Source organism: Perkinsus marinus, assembly GCF_000006405.1.
Source record: "Perkinsus marinus ATCC 50983 genomic scaffold scf_1104296928570, whole genome shotgun sequence".
NCBI lineage: Eukaryota > Perkinsozoa > Perkinsida > Perkinsidae > Perkinsus > Perkinsus marinus.
In genome coordinates, this window is record NW_003216772.1 from 1 (window position 1) to 1,347 (window position 1,347).

Here is a 1,347-nt window from a genome sequence, read left to right on the forward strand (position 1 = left end):
GAAGTCGGGTTGATGTGACGAGACTCGTCACAAGGCACTCAGTGTCCTATATGTGTAAACGCAATAACATCCACAGCAGTCAAGGATGAGAAAGAGCTACTTTCGAGAAACCTGTGGCTGAAGGCGCAGCATCTTGCTCGTGTTCAATTCAATAACCATCCGCTCAAAGATCGTTGAATGGCGACGAAAGCCCAGATACAGCTTCACTCTTCAGTACTTCTCGAAGTGCAAAAAATGAGCGTATGAATGTGCTCGTGAAAGAGTTGGATTATCCAACTATCGCGGTATCATACCGCGTACAGCAACACGCAGGTCTGCGTACTCCTTAGGGTACTACCAATGGGTGGTGAAAAGCAGAACCAGCGCACGACATGAACGTAATGGATGATAAGGAAATACGAAATATTGATTAATACATGGATGTTGTAGTGAAAATGATCTGATCGTCTCGTAACATTCGAAACGCATTGGGGCCATCTTTATCGACCTCACGGCGTGTGTGGAACACATGCTGAGTACCAATCACTTTTTGTCCTGCAGATTGCCGCGAATGACATACTTGATGTACTCTTTAAATTTCGCAGGATAAGCTCGGAATCGATACTTAACCATATAGTCCCAACCACCATTCCTCTTCGTTGCGATAATCTGTTGTCCGGTGAAGAAATCAGGATAGCGTTTATTGGAGAAGGTTTTCTCACTGGCGTCCAGACTCAACCCTCTGCTATCAGCTGTACCTTCTAGACGATGCCACGAAGTCCACGTGCTCACGTTAGCATTAGGGATAGAACCGTAGTCGATAGTAGCAATATGGATGGGCACTCCAGGGAGAAAGGCATTATTCCCCGGGGCTGGGTTCCACCAGAAGTCTCGAGTTTCATCACCGACACTCAAGTGAGCCCAACCATACGTCTCCACCAGCGCACCGCCTTTGGTGCCAGGCTTCTTGGACACGGTGACCTTAACATGCATGCTGCCATAATGCCCAGGCCGATTGGTGTTTAGAATGATCCCGGCAGCCTCTTTAATAACTCCTTCAGATGTGACGCCCTTCATGTTGTAAATGTGTACTGGCAAACGAGACAACAAATGGAATGGGTTCCAAATGCAATCGATTATCTGGGTGCGCGCTATTTGTAACAGCTTCCCCCCCCGAAAGAGAGTAGGTACAAATAGTGAGCAGCCACAACATATAACATGCTTACATATTGACATGCATACGAATAAGATAAATATATTCTTCATTAGTGTGAAGTAATTATGGCTTCAGATATATGGTTATCCGCTTGAGAATGATGCTCAAGTAATGGTTAGAAGTATGATTAATGATGATGATGATGATGATTA

At 45.3% G+C, this 1,347-nt stretch overlaps 1 protein-coding gene across 1 annotated transcript; it reads right to left on the minus strand.

The window, feature by feature from the left end:
- Positions 1–522: 522 nt before the first annotated feature.
- Positions 523–1,056, minus strand: Pmar_PMAR000611 (hypothetical protein; the record flags this gene model as incomplete). The annotated part of the gene is made up of 1 exon (XM_002788267.1): positions 523–1,056. One exon carries the CDS (start codon positions 1,054–1,056, stop codon positions 523–525), a length of 534 nt encoding a protein of 177 aa, XP_002788313.1.
- Positions 1,057–1,347: the final 291 nt, after the last annotated feature.